Genomic DNA, 25,748 nt, shown 5'->3' with positions numbered 1-25,748 from the left:
TATTTGTTTTGATTTAGTGCTAATCGTATATCTCTGGTTAGGGGTAATGAATTTGTGACAAATTATCCACAAGCTTGGTGTCTTCATAATACTACATAGTAAAATTATGCTTACTTCTAAATGCTAATATTTCATCTAAAAGGGATGTGAACCACGGTCTGGCTAGGGTAAGGGAATGATGATGAACATCAAGGTATTAGGGCAGGACCATTTACCCGGAGATTGAAGTTTCGAATGTTATAAAAACAAGTCGGGTGCATGAGTGTGTTAAATTATATATAAGAAAATAACTATTTCTTCCCAAAATAGAACTTGAGAACAGTTTTGATGTTTCTTAAAGAACCGATGCAAGCAAAAGATGTATTTACATTCTATTCAATTTATTTACATGTGTATCTGGTATAACCAGTTTCAGATACAATCCAAATTGCTACTTATGGCTTCGCATATCAGGGCCGTCATATCTTCATCATCAGTGCTAATAACTGTATTTGTCCCTTTCATCTCTATCAATGCTTTCCTCGGCTCTGATATATGCATGATAGTGAGACTTTCTGATTCAGTGTCACTGTTTTCTTGCTCTACATATCCATTTATGCCCATTTTCTGCAATGACACTAAAAGATCTTTAGGATCAAGCTTGCCCCAGTGCAGCAATGACTTGGTCTGCGAAGAAGCTTCTTGATTCTTCTGAAATATTAGATGTTGCTTGCCATGCTCCAACAAAAGGCTTCCCTTCAATCTTGCTATACTTGTTTCTTTATGTTTCAAATTCTTCGATAGGATTTGCATAGTCAAGTCTGCAGCAATGTTTAATTCGGAGGCAGTCTTCACTTTTGGTATGCACAACGTTTCCTTTTCAGGGAAATATTTCAATGAAATAGATGTGTTGAATGTTGGTATATATTGCCTTGAATTTTCAGGGATCTGTCAGATTACAAAATAGAATATCAGTAGTTAGATGAGACTGATCTCAGCATAAACATGATAAGCCTTAAAAGCTTGATAAAATATAAAAACCACTAGGAAACACAAACAGTAGTGCAATTAACTTACCATAAGAACTTTTGGCTGCAATATATCTAACAAAGGTTGAATATTCTGCAACCTACAAAACATGAAATGTGTAAGAAACTATGTCTTGTCAATGTAAAAAAATCAGTACTATCTTGTTGCATGCCATAATATACAATCAAGTGTTAATTAAACTCTAATGTTACCCAATATAGACGACTATTCACTTTTCTCTCCACATATATAACGCTCATTAACTATTGAGCAGAGTATTTTTCCACACCCATGCTATGCTCAGCCCATAGTCCAGATCACCTTTCCTCATGTTAACTGAGGTACATAACACTGTTACTAATTCCCTAAAAGTTAAATAATAGTGTGAGCCAAGACCAGATTTTTATTTTCAAACCCCGGATCCTGCTGAATTTTTTAGTTTTCAGGATGTAATGTTGTGTTCGGTTGGTATGATGAAATGGGAGGGAATGGAATGATTTGAGGCTTGAGCTACATATTGGTAAAATGTTAAAAAATTCTTACCATCCTCCAATCTGATCCTAAAAATCCAAACTACAGCTCAAACCTTCCATTTTCAAAACAAATGCTTCCCTCCCTCATACCCATTCTCTTCCCAATACAAAGTTTGCACTCTCATTTTTTATTTCACAATCTTCCTTCATTCCAACCCATTCCATTCATTCCCCAACCAAACATAAAATAAGTGAATCATCACAAAATATAAAGATATGCATAATAATTTGGTAAAATCTAAAACCCTGGACCTAATATCTAGTAATCTGAGATAAACTCATCTAACAACATTGAATCACTGTCATACACAAAAACAAACAGTTGTTTCTATTTTGAAGAAACACTTCTCATATATATTATACATCTATCATTTTCTTTAATCATTAAATTATATAAGTTAGGAAGTTGGGATGTAGCGCCACAGTGCATTCTAACTAGGGATGGCAGAAAAAACCGATCCGAATGTATACCCGACCGTTTCGACCCGAATGGATCTTACCGAACCCGATATTTTGGATTTGGATTTGGATTTGATTTTTAGACCCGAACAAGTTTGGATTTGGATTTGGATACTAGGTATTCCGTATCGAAACCCGACCCGAAATCCGAATCCAATCCAAACCCGATCCAAACCTGAAACCCGAAAAAAAATCCATATATATATATATATATATATATATATATATAATGTTTTTGCTAAAAGTATTTTATTCATCTTTGTTTTCGTTGGATTTTTTCCTGTCTATCCCGTTAGGTTGATAGTGAAAACAAAGAAAACCAAAAAGATTTAAATTTTATGTTTTTCTTAATAAGTCTTGATTCTAGAAACAGTTAGCTTACTACCACAACGCTTTTATATTTTGGGATATATGTCTCAAGGTGACTGGGATGATAATGATCATCAAAATGATTCTGTAAAAAATGCAGAATTAATTGAATATCCAAAGAATTTGGATAAACTAAACAAGTGGGTAATACCCTCAGTTGCTCCTAATAAGATTTATGAAATAGGATTTCTAGATTTAAAAGCAAGATTTGCTATTAAGACTTTAGAGCAAACTATCAGAATATCTGATAGTTCTCAGACAATTAGGTTATTAACTAAAAAGGATTTAGCTCCTTTTAAACAACACAGATTTATCCATATTGGATTAATCCAAGTAGCTTTTAAGCCCTAACACTGTTAGGAGTAAACTCTAGTATCATGGCATACATAAGAGATGGTAGATGTAGAGACTTTAAACCCTCTCTAGCTGCTTTAATAGAAACCAGCTTATGTCACGGACCCGTCTATTTTGACGTATCTCCAAACTTAACCCTATCTTTAACAGATAGTAATTTGTTAGATGCTATGCAACTATCAATCCATACCAATGGTTATAATTTTAAACCAGGTAGTGAAATAATAGCTATATGCTATAGAGTATATTATAAGGTTCTACAAACTTTGAACCCTAATATCAATAAAAAGATATTAGCCCTTCCAGGAACTACAACTGTAGTTCAGACTAATTTGTTAACTTCAAACATAGCCACTAATAGATTGATTAAGTGGAATGAAATCAATTTCCCTGAGACTTGGAATCTTCCTCAAGAATTAGAACCCAAGCCGATAATAAATCAAGAAATAGATCAAATTGTTGAGACATCAGAAGGAGATGTCGAAGTAAGATTTGGTTCTCAAAAAACATTAAGACTTCCTAGGACTACATCCTCTAGGTATTCCACTCACTCTATTCCTAGTGAGTATTATTCGGTCCCTAACGAATCAGCTAGGACTTCTACTTCTCAAATAAGAGAAGAAACAGGATCTGTAGAAACAATACGAATAAGTCAAAATAAAATTCCAGAAGGAATTTATAATCAGAGTAGACAGTCGCCTACTCAATCTGAAATGAGCTTCCATTTAAATGATTAATTTAAACCCAGGAAGTGAGTTTAGAAAAATTCTCAATAGAGAATTTCTAGGAGAAGATAATATACAATTTAGGGATTGGTATTTTAATAAATACAATCCTGAAGAATTAAAAAATTTTAAAAATCAATATTATGATTATATGACAAAAACTAATGATATTATATTTTTTGTCAGATGGTTTATTAATAATTATATTAATAACCTTAAAGGTGAAATATTAGTCTTACAAAAAACTTGGAAGACTAATCAAGGAGAAACCATATCCAGGTTTCCTCCAGAAAAAACAATTTTTTTAAATACTAATACTGAGGCTACAGCCTATTTAAATTTACAAAAGGTTGAGAATGCTCAAGTGACCCTAAAAGAATTAAATTCGATTATTAGGTCACAAAACTATACTAATACTTATTTGAATTGCTTAGGAGATCAGTTAATCTCTGTTGAGCAAGAAGTTTGTAATCTTCAAAAACTCATTAAGACTCAAATTGAGCAACAAAAATTAATCTTAGAAAAAATTAGTAAAACTGAGGAGAAGAAAGAAGAGTCATGTTCTTCGAAAGAAGAAACTCCCATGATTCAACCTCCTGTTTCCATACAGGGATTTAAGATGGAAACAAATCAAGATAATTTTGTTCAAATTCTTGAACAAAAACTCAAAGAAACGAGTCTTAGAACTGTTTCTGAAGAGGAACAGTCAGAAGTAGAATCTTCTAATGGAACAGAAGCCTCTGAGAATGACAGCCAAATAGGCGATGCCAATCAATTAATTGAAATGTTTGGAAATCAGAATTTAAATTATGAAAGTATAAATCCTATTTATACTCCAAAACCTCTTGAAAAATATTATTACAAGAGACCTTCCCCGCAGGATCTTCTATTTGAAGAACCTGAATCTTTTCAAAATTCTTATTCAGGAAAAGCTATCTATGAATGGAACATTGATGGCTTGAATGATAAACAGATAGTTGATGTAATACATAGAATTATTATGTATTCTACCGTTTGTAAACAACATGGAAATAGTGATAGCACTATAGCATCCTTTATAGCCACTGGCTTCATAGGCCAGTTAAGAGGATGGTGGGATCATTACTTAAATGATATCCAAAAAGAAGAAATTCTTAATCATAAGAAATTAATAAAAATAGAACCTAACAATGCTAGTAGTAGTATAACTACTACTGGGGAAGAAGATGCGGTTTATACACTGTGTCTAGCTATTCTACAACATTTTGTAGGAACTACAACCCCAATAGGAGAGAAAATTCAAACTCTTTTACAAAACCTTAGATGTCCATCTTTAACTCATTTTAGATGGTATAAAGACACTTTTTTATCAAGGGTTTATCAGTTAAGAAACCCTAATTCAATTCATTGGAAGTCTAAATTTATAGACGGATTACCTCATCTTTTTGCTGAAAAGGTTCGGCAACAACTTAGAAATAAGAACGATGGAATAAATATTAATTATTCCGATTTAACCTACGGACAACTAATTGTTAGTTGTATTAATGAAGGATTAGCTTTATGTAATGACATTAAGCTAAAAAACCAATTAAAAAAGCAGAAGTTATCAGAAAAACATCAACTTGGTGAATTTTGTGAACAATTCGCTTTCGACTTAGGAAAACCTCCTAGGATAGATAATAAAAGGAAAATAGTTTCTAAAAAATATAAACCACATAAAAATAAGTTTAAAAATGACAATTCTAATAAAAAGAATTATAAAAGAAAATTTTATAATAAGTCTAGGCCAAAAGAAAAATCTTTTATGCCTAAGCCAGGAAAAAGAAAAGCTAAAAAGCTTGACATAACTTGCCATAAATGTGGCAAAGTTGGTCACTATGCCAACCAATGTTGGACTAAGAAAGCCCTTAATGAGATTAAGGATGAGCAACTAAGGTTGCAATTAGAGAAAGTTCTTCTTAATTCTGATTCAGAAAGATCTTCTGAAGAAGATAATTTAGAGTTAGCTGAGCAATCTTCCTCTGATTCTGACAATAATGATTGTTAATGTAACGAAATAAACTATTGGAAATCAATAGTTGAAATGAATGGATTAAATGTTCTTTCATAAGATCAAGATAAAGTCTTAAAAGCTTTAGAGTTAATTAAGGACTCCGAATTAAAAAGAAAATTAATCGAAGCCTTAATAAGAGATAACTCAGAAACACCTAAAATAATTGAGGCACCTTACCAATTAAGTGAGGTTTTAAATAGATTTCAACAATCTAACACTAAAGAAACTCCAGTTTCTATTAGTGATCTCAAAAGAGAAGTTAATTTCTTAAAATCAGAAATTTCTGATATAAAACAAAATAATTCTAATCTATTAAGAAGATTAACTTTATTAGAGACAAAATCCTCTGATAAAGATAAAAATTTAATAAAAGATAAAAACCTAATAGAAGAAAGTACTTCAAATGAAGAATACTTACATCTTTTAAATCAAGTAACTTCACAAAAATGGTTTGTAAAAATTACTTTAGTAATTGATAAAAATTTCATTTTAAAAGATGAAATTGCTTTAATTGATAGTGGTGCGGATTTAAACTGCATAAAAGAAGGAATAATTCCTACTAAGTATTTTGAAAAAACTACCCGATCGCTTACAGCAGCAGGAGGAAGTAAGTTAGATATAAATTATAAATTATCTAATGCGTATGTGTGTAACAAAGATGTTTGTTTACCCGCATTTTTTATCCTTGTAAAAAATATTACTCATAGGATAATATTAGGAACTCCTTTTTTGCATATGCTAATGCCAATTAATAAAATCGACACTAAAGGAATTCTAGCTACCATAAATGGAAAAGAAGTTAAATTTAACTTCATAACAGACCCCCAGACGCAAATGCTTAATGAGGTAAAAGATGTTCTTAATAAAGAAAAACAATTAAATTTTTCTTAAAGAAGAAATTAATATTTTAAGTATTAAAGAACAGCTTAATAAAAGCGAAGTTAAAAAAAAAAATTAAAACTATTGAAAAGCAATTCCTTAGTGAAGTATGCAATGACTTACCAGATGCTTTTTGGAATAGAAAACAACATGTCGTTTCTCTTCCTTACATAGATGGTTTTAGTGAAAACCAAATTCCTACTAAAGCTAGACCAGCTCAAATGAATAATGAATATTTAGAGCTGTGTAAAAAGGAGATAAATTCTCTTTTAGAAAAGGGATTAATTAGAAAATCTAAATCCCCTTGGAGTTGTACAGCATTCTATGTTAATAATGCTGAAGAAAAGGAACGAGGTGTTCCCAGGTTAGTTATAAACTATAAACCCCTTAATAAGGTATTGAAATGGGTGAGATACCCAATTCCTAATAAAAAAGATTTATTAGATAGATTAAATAATGCTTTAATTTTCTCTAAATTCGATATGAAGTCTGGATATTGGCAGATTCAAATAAATGAATCTGATAAATATAAAACTGCATTTACAGTTCCATTTGGTCAGTATGAATGGAATGTCCTACCTTTTGGCTTAAAAAATGCACCTTCTGATTTTCAGAATATTATGAATGATATATTCAACCCTTACACCGAATTTATAATTGTGTATATTGATGATGTTTTAGTATTTTCTAAAACATTAGATCAACATATAAAACACTTAAAAATTTTTAAGGATTTAATTAAAAAAAATGGGTTAGTAATATCTGCCCCAAAAATGAAACTTTTTCAAGTCCAAGTCAGATTCTTAGGGCATATGATTAGTCAAGGAAAGATTATTCCAATTGAAAGAAGTATAGAATTTGCTTCTAAGTTTCCTGATAATATTCTAGATACAAAACAGTTGCAAAGGTTTCTAGGAAGTTTGAACTATGTTTCAGACTATTATAAAGACCTAGCTAAAGATACAGCAATACTGTATTCTAGACTAAAGAAAAATCCTCAGCCATGGACTGAAGAACATTCTCTAGCAGTAAGGAGAATAAAAGCAAAGGTAAAATGTTTACCTTGTTTATCTTTGGCAAATCCAAAGTATTTTAAAATTGTTGAAACAGATGCTTCTAATATAGGCTATGGTGGAATTTTAAAACAAATAAATCCAAACACTTCAAAAGAAGAGCTTGTTAGATTTACTTCGGGAAAATGGAATTTCACTCAGTCAAAATACTCGACTATTAAGAAAGAAATGCTTTCTATTATCAAGTGCATCTCTAAATTTCAGGATGACTTATTAAATAAAAAATTCTTGCTTAGAATTGATTGTAGTTCTGCAAAATCTATAATAGAAAAGGATGTCAAGAATCTTGTATCCAAGCAAATATTTGCAGGCTGGCAAGCTCAGCTTTCAGTCTTTGAATTTGATATTCAATACATCAAAGGAGAAAATAATTCTCTTGCTGATTATCTAACCCGCGAATTTTTACAGGGTGAATGAGTACCCCTAATAGGGGCAGAGGCCGCGGCTATGGCCGAGGGCGAGGACGTGGGAGTAACAATTTGCTACCCCATACAGAATCAACTGTTCCTCTAATTGGAGACTGGACAGTATACCGAAATAATCGGGTAAGAAATGTGCAACAATTGCCTGCACCTCCTAAAAAGGAAGATATACCTTCCTCATCATCAAAAACAATGACTTTTAAAGAGGCAGCAATTACTGAAACTCCTCCAGATCAAGAATACTTTGAAAATCCGATTACAAAAAATATTCTGTATCTTGAAGAAGAAGATATTCTTATGACTCCAAATGATGGATGGTCATTGAAAACCAGGTACCTTGAAAATAGAGGGTATGCTGCTTTGCAAAATCAGCCCAGATTATATCTGGAAATTCTGTTGACAATTACCGAATCGGTAACAATTGTTCATCATTATCAGAATAATAACCCTGAAAGTTTTATAAACTTCAGCAAATGCCACATCAACAAGGTATTAACTCCCAGAGAATGGGGATTGAATCCTAATGAAGGTAAAGCAATAAAAATTGCTGAAGGTAAATATATTTATTTTAATTACTGGGATTATATCCAAGCTTAGTCTAAAGCATTTTATTATCAAAATCCCAAGAATAAACATTCTTGGTTTTTCTCAGTAAACCCTGAAGTGCTTAATAAGCACATACCAAATTGGTTTAATGAATGGTGGTCAAAATTTGGCCCTTCTCTTGAAATTCTACCAGAAAAAATTATGAATTTATATAACTCCTGGTGTGATAACAGCCCTCTGGTAACACGCATTAAATCTAAAAGATTAATTTTTGGACAATGTCCTTTCATATTTTTCTCAAAATTTCAAATTCCTTGGATTTGGAGATGGACAATTTCTATCGATAAAGACAAGCTAGGAATTCCTCTGCTACAAAGGAATTTCTTCTATAAATGGTGGACGAAGATGAGTTCTGAAGATATTCAGAAGATAGAGTCCAACATCAAGATGGTAATAAACCATGATGAAAAACAAATCCATGATGGACAAAGTTCACAGCAGACTCCAATGGAGGACCTGAAAACTTATTTTCAGAAAAAGTTCCCTAATGAATCAGATCAAAAGATCATGAAGAGGGTTTTAGACCATATGAAGAATCAATTCTTCAGTACATTTTCATTTCCTAATGAAGATCAGTCAATGAAAACGGCATCATCACCAGGATCAATGGATTCTAATAATTCTTTTAATGTTTTAGCAGGTGAATCTCAGGAAGAAGAATATACTACTACTCCTGAAGATTTCTGGGATGGTCTAATTGCATCCCTTACAACTTCAAATTTTAAGGGGAAAGGAAAGGATCCAGAATTATAATGATACCTTTTGCCAGAGAATTCAAAAAGATAAAGAGATTAGACTGGGAAATTCTCAGAATCAATGCTGAAAAGGATAATATATATAAAAAATACAGTCAAGCCACCCCAGAGGAAAAGGCTAAAAGAACAGTCAGAGAAATCCAAGAAGATTTCGAAAATTACAAGAGTCATTACCTCAATCTAAGGAATATTAAACTCTTGAGAGACTTCTTAGACGATCGAATTCTAGAAGGAAAAAATATCACAGGGTAAAAATTATTGTCAGCGAGATGAAAACCTCAATCCAAAAAGATTTCAGCCAGCAATAATACTTGCTTTATTAAAGTTACTTTAGTAAAGCTGTTTGTTTCTTTGTACAAAGTGAACATTATGAGATGTGACGATGGGGCCCAAAGTGAACAAACAACTTTACTAAAGTTGTGAACTTTAGTAAAGTAACTTTAATAAAGCAAGTATAATTAGAATTGATTATACATATTGCAATAACAAACAACTTTACTAAAGTTACTTTAGTACAAATATGTACTAAAGTAACTTTAGTAAACAACTTTGTACATATGTACTAAAGCCTTTATATATGTACTAATGTATATGTACAAATATATAAAGCCTTTATATATGTACAAACTTTAGTAACTTTAGTAACTTTACTAAAGTTACTTTAGTACAAATATGTACTAAAGTAACTTTAGTAAACAACTTTAGTAACTTTGTACTAAAACAACTTTAGTACATATTTGTAATAAACTTTAGTAAACAACTTTAGTACATATATAAAGGCTTTAGTACATATGTACATTGATTATAAATATGTACAAAGTTACTAAAGTTGTTTACTAAACTTTCAGCCTTTTATACATATATAAAATAACTTTACTAAAGAATTGATTATACATATTGCAATAACAAACAACTTTACTAAAGTAACTTTAATAAAGCAAGTATTATTCTTCAGGGTAAATATATTTATTTTAATTACTGGGATTATATCCAAGCTTAGTCTAAAGCATTTTATTATCAAAATCCCAAGAATAAACATTCTTGGTTTTTCTCAGTAAACCCTGAAGTGCTTAATAAGCACATACCAAATTGGTTTAATGAATGGTGGTCAAAATTTGGCCCTTCTCTTGAAATTCTACCAGAAAAAATTATGAATTTATATAACTCCTGGTGTGATAACAGCCCTCTGGTAACACGCATTAAATCTAAAAGATTAATTTTTGGACAATGTCCTTTCATATTTTTCTCAAAATTTCAAATTCCTTGGATTTGGAGATGGACAATTTCTATCGATAAAGACAAGCTAGGAATTCCTCTGCTACAAAGGAATTTCTTCTATAAATGGTGGACGAAGATGAGTTCTGAAGATATTCAGAAGATAGAGTCCAACATCAAGATGGTAATAAACCATGATGAAAAACAAATCCATGATGGACAAAGTTCACAGCAGACTCCAATGGAGGACCTGAAAACTTATTTTCAGAAAAAGTTCCCTAATGAATCAGATCAAAAGATCATGAAGAGGGTTTTAGACCATATGAAGAATCAATTCTTCAGTACATTTTCATTTCCTAATGAAGATCAGTCAATGAAAACGGCATCATCACCAGGATCAATGGATTCTAATAATTCTTTTAATGTTTTAGCAGGTGAATCTCAGGAAGAAGAATATACTACTACTCCTGAAGATTTCTGGGATGGTCTAATTGCATCCCTTACAACTTCAAATTTTAAGGGGAAAGGAAAGGATCCAGAATTATAATGATACCTTTTGCCAGAGAATTCAAACAGATAAAGAGATTAGACTGGGAAATTCTCAGAATCAATGTTGAAAAGGATAATATTTATAAAAAATACAGTCAAGCCACCCCAGAGGAAAAGGCTAAAAGAACAGTCAGAGAAATCCAAGAAGATTTCGAAAATTACAAGAGTCATTACCTCAATCTAAGGAATATTAAACTCTTGAGAGACTTCTTAGACGATCGAATTCTAGAAGGAAAAAATATCACAGGGTAAAAATTATTGTCAGCGAGATGAAAACCTCAATCCAAAAAGATTTCAGCCAGCAATAATACTTGCTTTATTAAAGTTACTTTAGTAAAGCTGTTTGTTTCTTTGTACAAAGTGAACATTATGAGATGTGACGATGGGGCCCAAAGTGAACAAACAACTTTACTAAAGTTGTGAACTTTAGTAAAGTAACTTTAATAAAGCAAGTATAATTAGAATTGATTATACATATTGCAATAACAAACAACTTTACTAAAGTTACTTTAGTACAAATATGTACTAAAGTAACTTTAGTAAACAACTTTGTACATATGTACTAAAGCCTTTATATATGTACTAATGTATATGTACAAATATATAAAGCCTTTATATATGTACAAACTTTAGTAACTTTAGTAACTTTACTAAAGTTACTTTAGTACAAATATGTACTAAAGTAACTTTAGTAAACAACTTTAGTAACTTTGTACTAAAACAACTTTAGTACATATTTGTAATAAACTTTAGTAAACAACTTTAGTACATATATAAAGGCTTTAGTACATATGTACATTGATTATAAATATGTACAAAGTTACTAAAGTTGTTTACTAAACTTTCAGCCTTTTATACATATATAAAATAACTTTACTAAAGAATTGATTATACATATTGCAATAACAAACAACTTTACTAAAGTAACTTTAATAAAGCAAGTATTATTGCTGGCTGAAATCTTTTTGGATTGAGGTTTTCATCTCGTTGGCAATAATTTTTACCCTGTGATATTTTTTCCTTCTAGAATTCGATCGTCTAAGAAGTCTCTCAAGAGTTTAATATTCCTTAGATTGAGGTAATGACTCTTGTAATTTTCGAAATCTTCTTGGATTTCTCTGACTGTTCTTTTAGCCTTTTCCTCTGGGGTGGCTTGACTGTATATTTTATAGATATTATCCTTTTCAGCATTGATTCTGAGAATTTCCCAGTCTAATCTCTTTATCTCTTTGAATTCTCTGGCAAAAGGTATCATTATAATTCTGGATCCTTTCCTTTCCCCTTAAAATTTGAAGTTGTAAGGGATGCAATTAGACCATCCCAGAAATCTTCAGGAGTAGGAGTATATTCTTCTTCCTGAGATTCACCTGCTAAAACATTAAAAGAATTATAAGAATCCATTGATCCTGGTGATGATGCCGTTTTCATTGACTGATCTTCATTAGGAAATGAAAATGTACTGAAGCATTGATTCTTCATATGGTCTAAAACCCTCTTCATGATCTTTTGATCTGATTCATTAGGGAACTTTTTCTGAAAATAAGTTTTCAGGTCCTCCATTGGAGTCTGCTGTGAACTTTGTCCATCATGGATTTGTTTTTCATCATGGTTTATTACCATCTTGATGTTGGACTCTATCTTCTGAATATCTTCAGAACTCATCTTCGTCCACCATTTATAGAAGAAATTCCTTTGTAGCAGAGGAATTCCTAGCTTGTCTTTATCGATAGAAATTGTCCATCTCCAAATCCAAGGAATTTGAAATTTTGAGAAAAATATGAAAGGACATTGTCCAAAAATTAATCTTTTAGATTTAATGCGTGTTACCAGAGGGCTGTTATCACACCAGGAGTTATATAAATTCATAATTTTTTCTGGTAGAATTTCAAGAGAAGGGCCAAATTTTGACCACCATTCATAAAACCAATTTGGTATGTGCTTATTAAGCACTTCAGGGTTTACTGAGAAAAACCAAGAATGTTTATTCTTGGGATTTTGATAATAAAATGCTTTAGACTAAGCTTGGATATAATCCCAGTAATTAAAATAAATATATTTACCTTCAGCAATTTTTATTGCTTTACCTTCATTAGGATTCAATCCCCATTCTCTGGGAGTTAATACCTTGTTGATGTGGCATTTGCTGAAGTTTATAAAACTTTCAGGGTTATTATTCTGATAATGATGAACAATTGTTACCGATTCGGTAATTGTCAACAGAATTTCCAGATATAATCTGGGCTGATTTTGCAAAGCAGCATACCCTCTATTTTCAAGGTACCTGGTTTTCAATGACCATCCATCATTTGGAGTCATAAGAATATCTTCTTCTTCAAGATACAGAATATTTTTTGTAATCGGATTTTCAAAGTATTCTTGATCTGGAGGAGTTTCAGTAATTGCTGCCTCTTTAAAAGTCATTGTTTTTGATGATGAGGAAGGTATATCTTCCTTTTTAGGAGGTGCAGGCAATTGTTGCACATTTCTTACCCGATTATTTCGGTATACTGTCCAGTCTCCAATTAGAGGAACAGTTGATTCTGTATGGGGTAGCAAATTGTTACTCCCACGTCCTCGCCCTCGGCCATAGCCGCGGCCTCTGCCCCTATTAGGGGTACTCATTCACCCTGTAAAAATTCGCGGGTTAGATAATCAGCAAGAGAATTATTTTCTCCTTTGATGTATTGAATATCAAATTCAAAGACTGAAAGCTGAGCTTGCCAGCCTGCAAATATTTGCTTGGATACAAGATTCTTGACATCCTTTTCTATTATAGATTTTGCAGAACTACAATCAATTCTAAGCAAGAATTTTTTATTTAATAAGTCATCCTGAAATTTAGAGATGCACTTGATAATAGAAAGCATTTCTTTCTTAATAGTCGAGTATTTTGACTGAGTGAAATTCCATTTTCCCCAAGTAAATCTAACAAGCTCTTCTTTTGAAGTGTTTGGATTTATTTGTTTTAAAATTCCACCATAGCCTATATTAGAAGCATCTGTTTCAACAATTTTAAAATACTTTGGATTTGCCAAAGATAAACAAGGTAAACATTTTACCTTTGCTTTTATTCTCCTTACTGCTAGAGAATGTTCTTCAGTCCATGGCTGAGGATTTTTCTTTAGTCTAGAATACAGTATTGCAAGAGCTTGTCTGACTCATGCACCCACTTCAGGTCTTACTCTCCTCTGCCTTACTAATTGGGTCTGCCCTTTTGTTTTGACTTCTCCCTGAACTGCTGGATTTACTGTGCTTCTTTATTTCTTCTACCGTTGATCGTCTTTTTAGGATGAGTTGGACTGCTGCAGTAGCCAAGTGATTATGAATACTTAGAGTGCCAGCCTCCTTAAGGGTGGCTTAGGCAGCCATTATCTTGATTGATGAACCTCGCTCTGATACCAAGGGGGGTAAGGGGATCGGCAAAAGGGGATCGGCTGTTCACAAGTCTTGCACTAAAGAACAGGCTTAATAGTAAATATAGTATATAACAAACCTTTTATTTTTCTGGTATTTTACAGATTGAGAGAGTAGTATTTGAGATGAGTTCTCGATGCTGCAACTCTATGAATTACACACTTATTTATAGCTAAGAAATCAATAATTCCGGGTGCTCATTGGGCCCCATTGACGAATTATTAAGATTCCTCCACTATCTTTTGATAACGCGTATAAGCGTTGAGTCATACAAAGGACAAGCTATTAAGACTGAGTGGGCTAATAATTCATCCCACTTTTACAAACTGACAAGCATCTTTCTGAAAAGTAAATATTCTTATCCCAACTTTAGGAAAAGTAAGATAAGAATCTTGAAACCGGCCGACATACTTTAACAGAGGACGTCTGCTTTATTGACACGGTTCATACTACTTGCATTATTATTACCACCTGTGAGTGCGGTCCTTCAGAATCTCAACTTGATCCATGATAAAGCTTATTTTATCCACGTGTTCTGTACGCGTAGGTAAAATATCTCTACTCGAATTATTGCTTCCTCCGGATTTGTACCAGGTGTACTGTTCCTTTTGGGCTAGAATATTGAACTACCGGGCCAAAGCCTTTTGGGCTTCTTGGGCTGCTTTTTGCTCTGCTTCTCAGGCTTGTTCCTCCAATTGATCTCTGACTTGAATGGATACTGGGCTTCTGAATGTTTGCCTGAGGCTGGATAGATGGTTGTTGACATTAGGGTCCATGACAACTTCTGGGCCATAAGGGATATTTCGTCTAAATGGGCTTTCGAAACTGGGCTTCCAGTTTGGTCTCGTAACTCCTCCATAGCCTCGTCTATTAGTATCAAACTCTGTTTCATATTCCGGTCCGCTTGACATTCCTTATCTGCACAACAGAAACTAGTTAGTCTAGATAAAGAGTCTGCTAGGACATTGTTAAGCCCATCAATGTGCTCGAAGTGAACAGTAATCCCGATTCCATTTGCTTCCATCTATACAGAGGATTCTTTCCTCCATATATTGTTGATAGACTCTTCTTGTTCTTGAGGTATTCCAGTTATCCTCATACAAGGTTTCAGCATGTACCAAATTGGCTTGCCTATTTCTTGATAGCCTGAGTTCTTCCTCTGGATTTAGCTGTCTTTCCAGAGTTCTTTTGTATCTTCCTCTTAGTGATTGAGGAAGCCTCCTTTGAACATCATGCCTTATTCTGCTCGCAAATCGATAGTCACGGATTTGATCTTGTTGTGTTGGCAGAGTCTGGCTTGAGCCTTCAGATATGCTCGGTCTTGCTGGGTTCATCATTGTTGAGCCTTTTTCTTCTCCCTTTCGTAGATCTTTAATGGATCTTCAAACACGAAAAAGGAACCTTTAGCTTTCTTTACTGGCTCTTTGGAACTTGATCCCAGAGATATCTGCTCTAGTTTCTTTGTTAGCCCTTGAATAGAGTCTTCAAGGTCTTCTTCCTTCGCTTTTCGAGCTTTTTCCTTGAGGGATTTGATTTCTGTGTTACAATCTTCTAGTTTTTCGCAGGCTTTAACTAGGAGTTGTATGATTGTGTTGTTCTGCTTCAGAATTACCGCAGATAATGAAGTAGGGCCTCCTTGGACTTTTGAGGGCCTGATGAATCCTTGAGCTGGGGATTCTAGTCCTTCTGTGGCTCTAAGTGCGTCTTGGTAATCTGGATTTTCTACTGTCTGGGTCCAGCTACTCATGAAGCTATGAACTTCTTCAAGTCAGAAACAGCGTGCTTTACTTCTAGCACCTGCTTCTTGAGTTCCTCAGTTAGTAGTAAAGCCTCCTTTTCTACTAACTTGGGTTGTTCAGCAATTTCTAAGACAAGGTCCTTGACTTCTGTCTTGGTTAAGGGTTGATGGTTTGTGACTGCTAGATCTAGGCTGGCTAGGTGTTTAGACAACTTATGAACTTGCGTCTTTACTTTTTCCAACTGGTCACCTTGTTGTTGCTGAAATTCTAGGATTTTATGGAAATTTTTAAGGGTTACGTTACTTAGGATCGAGAGTCGATCCCAAATAACCTCACAATTATAAAGGGTTTGATGGTTTTGGTCAACTATAAGGTTTAATTGTTTATTGTCTGTATGTGCTTCATGTTTTTGGTGTTTTTGGTTTGTGAAACAATAAAGCTGAAACTCCTTGTCTCTACTAAATAATATTGGCTTTGGAAATTCAAGGTTTAAATAATTAAGGGGACTGGGTCTAGTATCATACCACTTCTTAATAGCCTCCTCGAACCTTTGAGACATTCAGCAGCTTGGCATAAATAGGCACCAGCTTATCCTGCTTCCTAGAGCTTGTCTGACTCATGCACCCACTTCAGGTCTTACTCTCCTCTGCCTTACTAATTGGGTCTGCCCTTTTGTTTTGACTTCTCCCTGAACTGCTGGATTTACTGTGCTTCTTTATTTCTTCTACCGTTGATCGTCTTTTTAGGATGAGTTGGACTGCTGCAGTAGCCAAGTGATTATGAATACTTAGAGTGCCAGCCTCCTTAAGGGTGGCTTAGGCAGCCATTATCTTGATTGATGAACCTCGCTCTGATACCAAGGGGGGTAAGGGGATCGGCAAAAGGGGATCGGCTGTTCACAAGTCTTGCACTAAAGAACAGGCTTAATAGTAAATATAGTATATAACAAACCTTTTATTTTTCTGGTATTTTACAGATTGAGAGAGTAGTATTTGAGATGAGTTCTCGATGCTGCAACTCTATGAATTACACACTTATTTATAGCCAAGAAATCAATAATTCTGGGTGCTCATTGGGCCCCATCGACGAATTATTAAGATTCCTCCACTATCTTTTGATAACGCGTATAAGCGTTGAGTCATACAAAGGACAAGCTATTAAGACTGAGTGGGCTAATAATTCATCCCACTTTTACAAACTGACAAGCATCTTTCTGAAAAGTAAATATTCTTATCCCAACTTTTGGAAAAGTAAGATAAGAATCTTGAAACCGGCCGACATACTTTAACAGAGGACGTCTGCTTTATTGACACGGTTCATACTACTTGCATTATTATTACCACCTGTGAGTGCGGTCCTTCAGAATCTCAACTTGATCCATGATAAAGCTTATTTTATCCACGTGTTCTGTACGCGTAGGTAAAATATCTCTACTCGAATTATTGCTTCCTCCGGATTTGTACCAGGTGTACTGTTCCTTTTGGGCTAGAATATTGAACCACCGGGCCAAAAGGAACAGTACACCTGGTACAAATCCGGAGGAAGCAATAATTCCAGTAGAGATATTTTACCTACGCGTACAGAACACGTGGATAAAATAAGCTTTATCATGGATCAAGTTGAGATTCTGAAGGACCGCACTCACGGGTGGTAATAATAATGCAAGTAGTATGAACCGTGTCAATAAAGCACACGTCCTCTGTTAAAGTATGTCGGCCGGTTTCAAGATTCTTATCTTACTTTTCCAAAAGTTGGGATAAGAATATTTACTTTTCAGAAAGATGCTTGTCAGTTTGTAAAAGTGGGATGAATTATTAGCCCACTCAGTCTTAATAGCTTGTCCTTTGTATGACTCAACGCTTATACGCGTTATCAAAAGATAGTGGAGGAATCTTAATAATTCGTCGATGGGGCCTAATGAGCACCCGGAATTATTGATTTCTTAGCTATAAATAAGTGTGTAATTCATAGAGTTGCAGCATCGAGAACTCATCTCAAATACTACTCTCTCAATCTGTAAAATACCAGAAAAATAAAAGGTTTGTTATTATACTATATTTACTATTAAGCCTGTTCTTTAGTGCAAGACTTGTGAACAGCCGATCCCCTTTTGCCGATCCCCTTACCCCCCTTGGTAATTCACCAAGTTGATGTTTTTCTGATAACTTCTGCTTTTTTAATTGGTTTTTTAGCTTAATGTCATTACATAAAGCTAATCCTTCATTAATACAACTAACAATTAGTTGTCCGTAGGTTAAATCGGAATAATTAATATTTATTCCGTAGGTTAGGGACCGAATAATACTCACTAGGAATAGAGTGAGTGGAATACCTAGAGGATGTAGTCCTAGGAAGTCTTAATGTTTTTTGAGAACCAAATCTTACTTCGACATCTCCTTCTGATGTCTCAACAATTTGATCTATTTCTTGATTTATTATCGGCTTGGGTTCTAATTCTTGAGGAAGATTCCAAGTCTCAGGGAAATTGATTTCATTCCACTTAATCAATCTATTAGTGGCTATGTTTGAAGTTAACAAATTAGTTTGAACTACAGTTGTAGTTCCTGGAAGGGCTAATATCTTTTTATTGATATTAGGGTTCAAAGTTTGTAGAACCTTATAATATACTCTATAGCATATAGCTATTATTTCACTACCTGGTTTAAAATTATAACCATTGGTATGAATTGATAGTTGCATAGCATCTAACAAATTACTATCTGTTAAAGATAGGGTTAAGTTTGGAGATACGTCAAAATAGACGGGTCCGTGACATAAGCTGGTTTCTATTAAAGCAGCTAGAGAGGGTTTAAAGTCTCTACATCTACCATCTCTTATGTATGCCATGATACTAGAGTTTACTCCTAACAGTGTTAGGGCTTAAAAGCTACTTGGATTAATCCAATATGGATAAATCTGTGTTGTTTAAAAGGAGCTAAATCCTTTTTAGTTAATAACCTAATTGTCTGAGAACTATCAGATATTCTGATAGTTTGCTCTAAAGTCTTAATAGCAAATCTTGCTTTTAAATCTAGAAATCCTATTTCATAAATCTTATTAGGAGCAACTGAGGGTATTACCCACTTGTTTAGTTTATCCAAATTCTTTGGATATTCAATTAATTCTGCATTTTTTACAGAATCATTTTGATGATCATTATCATCCCAGTCACCTTGAGACATATATCCCAAAATATAAAAGCGTTGTGGTAGTAAGCTAACTGTTTCTAGAATCAAGACTTATTAAGAAAAACATAAAATTTAAATCTTTTTGGTTTTCTTTGTTTTCACTATCAACCTAACGGGATAGACAGGAAAAAATCCAACGAAAACAAAGATGAATAAAATACTTTTAGCAAAAACATTCCTATATTTCTCATCAAACAAATCGCCTTTTCTTCTTTACGGCTTTAAAAAGATGATACTTTCAGGAAGGCACTAAAAGCATTTCAAATTATTCAATTTTTACTTTCTTTTTTTTTTCCCTCTGATTCTAGAACATTATCTTACTAACCACAACTGCAGTTTAGCTATACATTAATATAATGTAAATTTAAAGAAAGATTATGTACCTTTCTTCCAACCTCGCTCTGATACCAACTACGCAGCAACAATAAAATAGCAATATATATGCAATAAAATAGATTATGAGAGAATATAGATTATGAGTTTAAGAATGTTTGAAATTATATATATATATATATATATATATATATATAGGGATAGGATCAAATAAAAACTTTTTTAAGTTACAAACTTACAAACTTTTTTTTATTCTCCTATCGTGTTAATCCTTAGTTATATAAAGTATCCATGTTGAAAATTTTTCAAAAAACATCACAATTTTTAAAAATAACGCATAAATAAATCGCGTTTTCAACACATTTATAACTGGGGTTCAACATCGGGTGTTGAACACTAATTATCATTGTGTTGAATATATCTAAAAATATGTTTAAACTATACCTCTAGGGTTTGGGTAGGGTCTAGAAACATAAATATTAGTTATATAACATGTTTACCTTAGTTCTTACATTTAAAAATTGGTTTATGTACTTCTCCACCACTATTTTAGTCAATGTTCAACAAAAAATGTTGAAAAAATGTTGAACTCAAGTTATATATGCGTTGAACAAAAAAAGTTTGTAAGTTTGTAAGTTTGTACCAGAACCCTCCCCTATATATATATATATATATATATATATATATATCTGTGTGTGTGTATGTATGTATATGTATATGTATATTAATATATTTTTTTTTCAATTTTAAATCTACTAAATTTTGTTTATATATATATATAGGTAGACTGTGAATGTGTATATTCTTAGGTTATAGTGACTTTTTTTGTTTAACTAATGAGTTACTTTAAAATTTCATACTCCATATAGTGAAGATTTGTGTTTAGAAATTATTAAATACGCTTCAAGATTTTATTAATGTGTAATACTTTATTATTAAAGTAGTTTAGCTTTAAATATAATGAAATTTAAGGGCGAAAAAATCAAAAATAATATTTTTACAATACTATATAAATTTCGGAATTCAGGTTTTGGATAAACCCGAACAAACCCGAACCCGATCCGAAACCCGTGGATTTGGATTTGGATTTGATATGTGAAACCCGATTGGATTTGGATTTGGATTTGGATTTTAAAAATAATTTGGATTTGGATTTGGATATCTCAAATATCCGAACCGATCCAACCCGTTGCCATCCCTAATTCTAACATAGAACAATATAAACAGCATACGGGAGACACGGAGAGAGATAAAAAGAGTTTCCAAGTTCTAACTGGAAGTTGAGGTTGTTATCCGACCTGAGAGGCAATAAGGATCTTTTGAACAGAAAGGTAAATTGCTGCCCTTTGGTCGTTTAAAACTTTGCAGAAAAACTTCCTACCTCATTGAAATTAATATTTACACTGGCCCATGTGAACATGGTCAGGATAAATGTAAAATTATCAATACAAAGCAGCTTATCCTTTCCAGCTCTGCCTATATCTCCCAGCAATAAATATGGACAAGAAATGGCAGAAAATTGTACTCTTCTATTAGAGACTAGCAGGTAGCAATCACTTACTTTATTCCGGAGAGAAAAGAACATTGAAGGACCTTTATTGTCATAGGTTTGAAAGGTAAGAATGCCAATTCAGTATCTTCTCCATCCTGCACATGTTATAGTAAATATGCAACTCAAGTACAACTGAATATCCCAATTGAAATTAGCAGATACAAGAATAGTCACTACAATAACCACTTGAATTGTTATACCTCCATAATTAGTAAAGAGTTTGGGTCCCCACACCACCGCCGAAGCAAGTGAACAGCAGGGCCAAGTCGCATACTCCAATGAGGACAAAAGACTACGCATGGTTCCTCCCAACTCTTTCTAAGAAAACCAGATTTAGCAAAAAGATAAATAATGAAAATCTCAAAAATTATGTAATTTGCAGCTGCAGAGTTCTTTTTTTTTATTATTTTTATACTTGAATTAGCTCGTCAATGTATCTAGGATGCCACTTGACAACTTCAGAAACATGACATATCCCCTATGAAATCTGAAAGGAAGGAGATAGCTTACAGTAACTCAAGTGAATGAAGAGTAGGAAAGAGTCGAAGCCTTTTATTCTTCAGAAGATCAACATGACCAAAGAGAGATTGACCGGAATACATCTGCAAAGTATATAGTAACCAAAAGGCTATAGTTGCTAAAAACTATATATCACGATTTTGATTAGAATTGGCCATGATAATTTATCATAATATTGTATGTACCCTTTCTTGCCGTTGCTTGCATAACCATTCTGGAATGATATTGGTGTATGCCAATAACTCGTCTGCTACATAAGATATAACAAATATTGGGGCCTACACAATTACAGAAATATGAAAGTTTAATGAAGTGAAAAAAGGAGTAAGTCTTTAGAGAGAGAAAAACTAAGTTGAGGATTTCAGTAAAAAGATCCTAAAGAGATTAATAGTATAAATGTAAAATTATCCAATACTCATGTAGGACATGAAACATGTGGCAACTGCATAATATGAGAAACACTATATCATAATATCATAATATATATAAAAATTTAGATTGTTTTGTTGCTAATGTAATTTCTATATAAATCAGAGTAACATGGGATCATTAAACTATAGCTTTCTGTTTCGCAATGTCTAAGCTTCAGTCCCATGTGTCATTTTTTATGTGCAAGTGCATAGAAAATGACTGAATTTAATAGTGGCACTGCAGCTCTACTCACCTTTATATTTGATGCCTCTAGGGAATCTGCTATCTGCTCAAGAAGCTGCAGGATGATTCCGAGACGTCCTATGGGTATGACGACAGAACCTCCAGATTTGATAGAATCGATGCAACACGTGCATAGAAAACTCAATTTCTCTACCTCCTCTTCGCCTTCGTCTAGTTTCAGCAAGGATTCAGCTCTCACTTTCCAATCATCCTCGCTATTATTTTCAAATATTAGTAAACCATGTCATTCATCATAGACAAAATTGAAACAAGCCAGGGAAAAAACAGAGACCCCTTATATATCTTTAGGCAGCACTAAAACACGATGCTCATTCAGCAAAAGCAACACAAAGCTCAAGTTCATATTAGAAAGTTAGTGTGTGTGTGTGTATAAGAACCATGAAAGGAACCATGCCACACCTGAAATCTGAAAGCTTGGAAGTAGATGGAGCTGAGTAACTACTGTAATCATCAACATCGTTCCCACTTTTCCAAGTGGTAAAATCAGAATAGATAATCATATCACTTCCTTGAAAACCATGATAATCAAAATCCATTGACGTTGAAGAGACAAAGCAAGAGCTTGAAAGGTAAGATACAGTTCCTTTTGGGCCGCATATGGTCCAATTACATGTGCCAATTTCCAAACCAGAGCTCAATGCCATTATGAGCAATGTCCCATTATAGCAGGCCTCTTCCGCATACTTAAGAGCCTGAACCTTCTGCATGCAATCCATCACGTCTGCTGCACTAAGAGGCATCCATTATTAACTTGAATGAAAAAGAGTTTTCTAATGGAATATAGAAAGTGAACCGCAAAACTGTTATTTTGAGGATCCAAAATGCATGACACTCAGTAGCAGTTAGGTTTTACAAAAGATTAAATAAATTAAGCAATACTGAAGTACCTGTACAATGGCATCCAACTACCTAGCTCTGTCCCATCTTTGCCGATGACAATGTCTTTTATTACAGATGAAAGCATGTCAAGTTCTTCCCATTTCATCCACTGTGTGCAACCAGACTCCCCAGGTCCATATAACTGCCTAAATTCTGCATGCATTGCAACTAGATCCTCCATCATCAGCTTTCCAAGTCTTGCTGTTGCTTCAGTTGCATAAATCTATGCAGTTCATAAAAGATTCAGATACATTAAGTAACTCCAACTGAGAATATTAAGTTAAAGATGTTTTTACTGGACACACATGCTATCAATGTTCCTTGTTCCACATAAATGGACCCATTATTTTTATTTGTTGAATAAAGGAACTCCTAAATTTCAAAAATTGATATTTTTTAATACTCTGTAAGGTGAGAAGGACTACAATGGGGTTACACAGAAGTAAATTTCAAACCATGTTGTAGTCATTTAGGCATAAGTTTCATTCCTTCCTCCACCCCATTCCACGATTTTAAATTGTACTTCAAGTTTTACACTTTACTGATGAATGCTTAATCCTCTCTCTCATGTTCATATTCTCCAACAGCATTTTCATGAAATTATCACAAACCATGCCATCCATCCTTCTTTCGTGTCTAATGCATTCATTACCTCTATATCCTACTCTCCAACCAAACGGAGCATAATTAAGTTCAAACCAATTACGTAACTATAAATCAATAAACCCATTGAGTTTTACATGTATAAATTTTCTTAAAAAGGAACAGTGAGAAAAATGGAACTCGAACAACAGGACAAGAGCATAACTAGTTCTTACCTTGGCAGAAAATCCTTTTTGTCGAGTAAGAAACGGCAAACCAAGCATACCCATATAACTCGAAATCACCACAACATCTATGAACGAAGCATTCCACAAATGCAAATCATTGACTGTTTTATAATATGGTTCAGAATGTATCAAATTACTTGCATCAAGGGGTTTCTCGACTTTCTGCCTCTTTCTATCCAAACACTCAGATTCCCTAAGCTCGTTACACGAACTAACTTTATATTCTTCCTCATCAAAACCAATTGGGGAGAATATCGAGAGCCCGGAAAGGTCCAAGGGGCAATCAAATAATACCCGAAGGCCGCAAATATTAAGTATTTGGCATGGAGGGAAATAGAATCCCTTGCCTTGGCTCAAACTTGTCTGCATTCAAATTTCAAATTAACATAATATTTATATATTCTAAACACACACACACACACACACACATCATACATTTACAAATTTTTTAAGTTAATTGGACGAATTTCAACAATATATTTACACAAATTGAACAAGAAAGCACAGCTCTTTACTGCAGAGATAATATATGATAAATAGATACAGGAGATTTATTGTAGTTACATACTTACAAATTTCATGAATGATCTGTAGATGGATTCAAGAAAGCAAGAATTGGAGAGCTAGGGTTTGTCACAACCCGTTGGGCGGGGATCAGTATAAAAAGGATTTTCATGACATTATTATCAGGGACGGAAATCCATTCTTTCAAAAAAAACAAAAAAAGGGGACAGAAATCCACAATCCACAAAATAATATTATAGTAGTAGAGTTTGAAATTGAAAAAAATAAAATCTAATCGTTTATTTTTATTTTTTATTCTACATTCTACAATATTTAAACATCTGACAATCCATTTTACCACATAATTGTTGTAATCAAAAGATAGAATAATTATTTTTATAAATCGTAGAATATTATGTTGAACAATATAACACATAGCAGATAAATGATTTCCGTGATCGTTAAAGTAGAATATGTTAATGATTAATCGATAGTTATTTTTACGACTACTTATAAATAACAATTTATATATGTGTGTGTGGTTAATCAAAGAAATCATTTCTAATTAAATTAAAAAACTATGATCGAAACTTCAATGCGAACTCTTTACAATCTAGCTTTAATTTTATATTGATATTTTTCATATATTATAGTTTACAAGTCTCATAAATTGAGTTCATGATTAATATAATTAAATTTATTTTTATAACTAATATTATCAAATATGAAATAAGTTTTTAAGTATCCTAATCTTCTATGTTAAAATAAATTAATCACTAATATGGTGGTAAGATATTTATACAGTATAATATTATTAGTTGGATGATACAAATATAAAAAATTCATTATAAATAATTTATCTTTCTTAAAAAATTCACAATATTAATATTTTAAACATTACAAATTATTTCCAATTACAAGCTTTCATATTATCATGAATATTTAATAATTACATCTTTCAAGGATGTAAATTATATTCGACACGATAAAAGACAAATATGTTCTTAAAAATTTTCGAATAATCGGATCTTAGATTTTAGATTCGAAAGAATTCGGATTTAGATTTAAATCTTAAATTTTTTGAACCAATACCAAGCTTAATTCTTCATTTTTTATCTGTTATGGGCTGTATTAGA

General features: G+C 33.0%; 1 protein-coding gene and 1 long non-coding RNA gene across 2 annotated transcripts; both read right to left on the bottom strand.

The window, feature by feature from the left end:
• Nucleotides 1-259: 259 nt before the first annotated feature.
• On the bottom strand, nt 260-24,836 carry LOC108214547 (uncharacterized). Its single transcript, XM_017386609.2, has 11 exons — nt 24,681-24,836; nt 24,097-24,471; nt 23,287-23,501; nt 22,799-23,128; nt 22,389-22,593; nt 21,910-22,002; nt 21,716-21,807; nt 21,406-21,523; nt 21,215-21,300; nt 1,057-1,108; nt 260-927 (listed from the first exon to the last, which is right to left on the bottom strand). Exons 1-11 carry the CDS (start codon nt 24,687-24,689, stop codon nt 412-414), a joined length of 2,091 nt encoding a protein of 696 aa, XP_017242098.1. The 5' UTR covers nt 24,690-24,836; the 3' UTR covers nt 260-411.
• LOC135151099 (uncharacterized) lies at nt 12,231-17,630 on the bottom strand. The gene is made up of 2 exons (XR_010289608.1): nt 16,657-17,630; nt 12,231-15,311 (listed from the first exon to the last, which is right to left on the bottom strand). It is a non-coding gene; the product is annotated as an uncharacterized LOC135151099 (long non-coding RNA).
• Nucleotides 24,837-25,748: the final 912 nt, after the last annotated feature.

This window comes from Daucus carota, chromosome 3, assembly GCF_001625215.2.
Source record: "Daucus carota subsp. sativus chromosome 3, DH1 v3.0, whole genome shotgun sequence".
Lineage (NCBI taxonomy): Eukaryota > Viridiplantae > Streptophyta > Magnoliopsida > Apiales > Apiaceae > Daucus > Daucus carota.
This window is presented reverse-complemented; position numbering and strand designations above follow the sequence as displayed.